Source organism: Etheostoma spectabile, chromosome 1, assembly GCF_008692095.1.
Source record: "Etheostoma spectabile isolate EspeVRDwgs_2016 chromosome 1, UIUC_Espe_1.0, whole genome shotgun sequence".
NCBI lineage: Eukaryota > Metazoa > Chordata > Actinopteri > Perciformes > Percidae > Etheostoma > Etheostoma spectabile.
This window is the reverse complement of record NC_045733.1, coordinates 29373612-29375702: the sequence shown is the minus strand read 5'-3', so window position 1 is coordinate 29375702 and position 2091 is coordinate 29373612. Positions and strand designations below refer to the sequence as shown.

Sequence of the window (2091 nt, the reverse complement as noted above, 5' to 3'; positions counted from 1 at the left end):
TCTCTCTCTCTCTCTCTTTCACGCCCTCTCTCACGCACTCTCTCTGTCTCACACACAAACGCAACACTAGCATCCGTGTGATGGGGAAAAAAGTGTTTGTACAGAGGGCTGTTGGCTGGCCAGCCCCATGCTGCCGACTGAGCAGAGCAGGTGGGGACGGTGGGCTGGGTGGAGGTGTGAAGCCAGGCAGAGCAGTTACACTGTAGGAACAGATCACACATCCAGGCAGGTAGGAGCCACCAGCGGTGTCCTTCAGAGGATTTGTTGGAGATTTTGCTTCTGTAGGGGTATTTAGTTCTGATGATCACAGGAGTTTAAACAGAGCATTATCTGTGTTATCTTACACTATACATATTCTCTTTTGACTGTTTTTGTAACTTACTTGGTGTAGCTGTGGTATATTCTTGAAAATGTTGTCAACTTTGTCATTTCACTTGAGTATGTTTTTAATCATCCATCAGCCAGCTGTCGTAGTTTGTGGAAAAAGAAGAGTAATGAGTCCTAAAAGTGGATCAGCCCTATATTACTTTTACAGTCTTGTAATAACCGGTTTAATGTGATGTCAACTTAATACGTTTTCAATAAGCCTGCAACTGATAATAGTTTTCTTTATTGATTAATGCATCAGTTAACTGATAATTGTGTTTTTATGAATTGCTCAAAACTTTGATTTATACACGTTCAATAAAACAAACATCAAAAGAACCCAATCTGAGATCTAGTTGTAGTTTAATAGTTCATTTTGTTTTATAATAAGTAATATTAACATGAAATTAAAAGCAAGAATAGCTTTGCATTTCTGAAGTTGTAAATAGCAAATTATTGTCATTTTTACTTGATAATGACTGTAGAACATAAATCCAATTTTCAGAATAGTTCATTTTCAGGTATGGATGAAAAAGAGAGAGAATGTTTTGGTGGTGTTGTCATTTCTGTCTTTGTTTTGTATAGCTGACAGTAGGGAGGTGAGAGAGAGGGAGGAAGGATGACATGCAACAAAGGTCCCCAGCAGGATTTGAATTGAGATGTGCCACTGACTTTACACAGCATCTAAAACCTCTAGGCCAGACTCCTAACAAAAAGTGTGACGTCATTTCCATTCATTGACCTATGGGATGTACTTAACATCACAGACTACTCAGTGATATAGAACATTAAAAAATACACAAGCGAGGATTAATAATTAACAAAGTGATTGGTCCCAGACTCTGTAGCTGGTGGCAGATTTTTGAGCTGAATAGTGTTCCTCTGGCTTCTCTCAGCTCTGGGCCTTGCCGGTTTTAAATAGCAAGAGGTTTCAGTATGGATACCCCCTGAGAGGCGGGGCTTGGGGGCATCTCAGCAGGACGGGCCTGGCATTTGTGATGGGGTATGTTAATGGAGCATATTTTCTGCAGGCTGCTGCTATTTAAACTCCAACTAGACCAGGGAATGTTAGGCATGGGGGAGTGGTTCAGTCACTCAAAGGAAGTTTAGGCCCGGGGTATTTTAGAAAGTCTCAGGGTATGTCGGTGGGCATAGAGGGGTATTTCAGATCAGGTTTATTTTTAAAGAGTATGTGGTATTCGTAGAGGCCCATAGTCTGCATTCCTACTGTTCCTAAGTTTTTGCTGCATCACCTTGAAGGGCAGTATATGTCAGCGCCTCTAACAGCTGTTTCAGGGGTCAGAGGTCACGGAAATGACAGCAGGGGTAGCACTGCTGTTTCAACTCAATCCGCCAGCCTCTTCACACACTAACATGGCTCAGACAGACAGGGAGTTTAAACTATGAGTAGAAAAGGGTAGTAATCAAATAGTGGATTGGTTAATAACAATGTGGTACAATAGTGAAGTAATTGCTTGGACGATGCAACAAGTAGTAATTAAACAAGCACTGTGTCAATATCTGTCTGTTGGTAGATGAACTCAATGGTACTAATTTGGTTTTGTGTGTTAATAACTCTACAACTAATGTTGATATGGTTAAATGATGTAAGTATAATTTTTGTGGTAGTGGATGAAAGTTACAGCAATTAGGTATTAGATGCTGCATAGTAAACAGTTGTATCGACAGTATTGCACACATTATTGCTGTGTGTGTGTGTGTGTG

At 40.5% G+C, this 2091-nt stretch overlaps 1 protein-coding gene across 13 annotated transcripts in view; it reads left to right on the top strand.

Annotated features, from left to right (window-relative positions):
- Positions 1 to 2091, top strand: part of nav2a (neuron navigator 2a) — a 224756-nt gene that overhangs the window by 148461 nt on the left and 74204 nt on the right. Inside the window, exon 1 of one of the 13 annotated variants that reach the window (XM_032523943.1) lies at positions 57 to 229. The exons of the other annotated variants lie outside the window; for them this stretch is intronic. Within the exon in view, the coding sequence (XP_032379834.1) occupies positions 128 to 229 (102 nt within the window). The 5' untranslated portion in view covers positions 57 to 127. Of the gene's footprint in view, positions 1 to 56; positions 230 to 2091 lie in introns of those variants that run through there. 13 annotated transcript variants of the gene reach the window in all.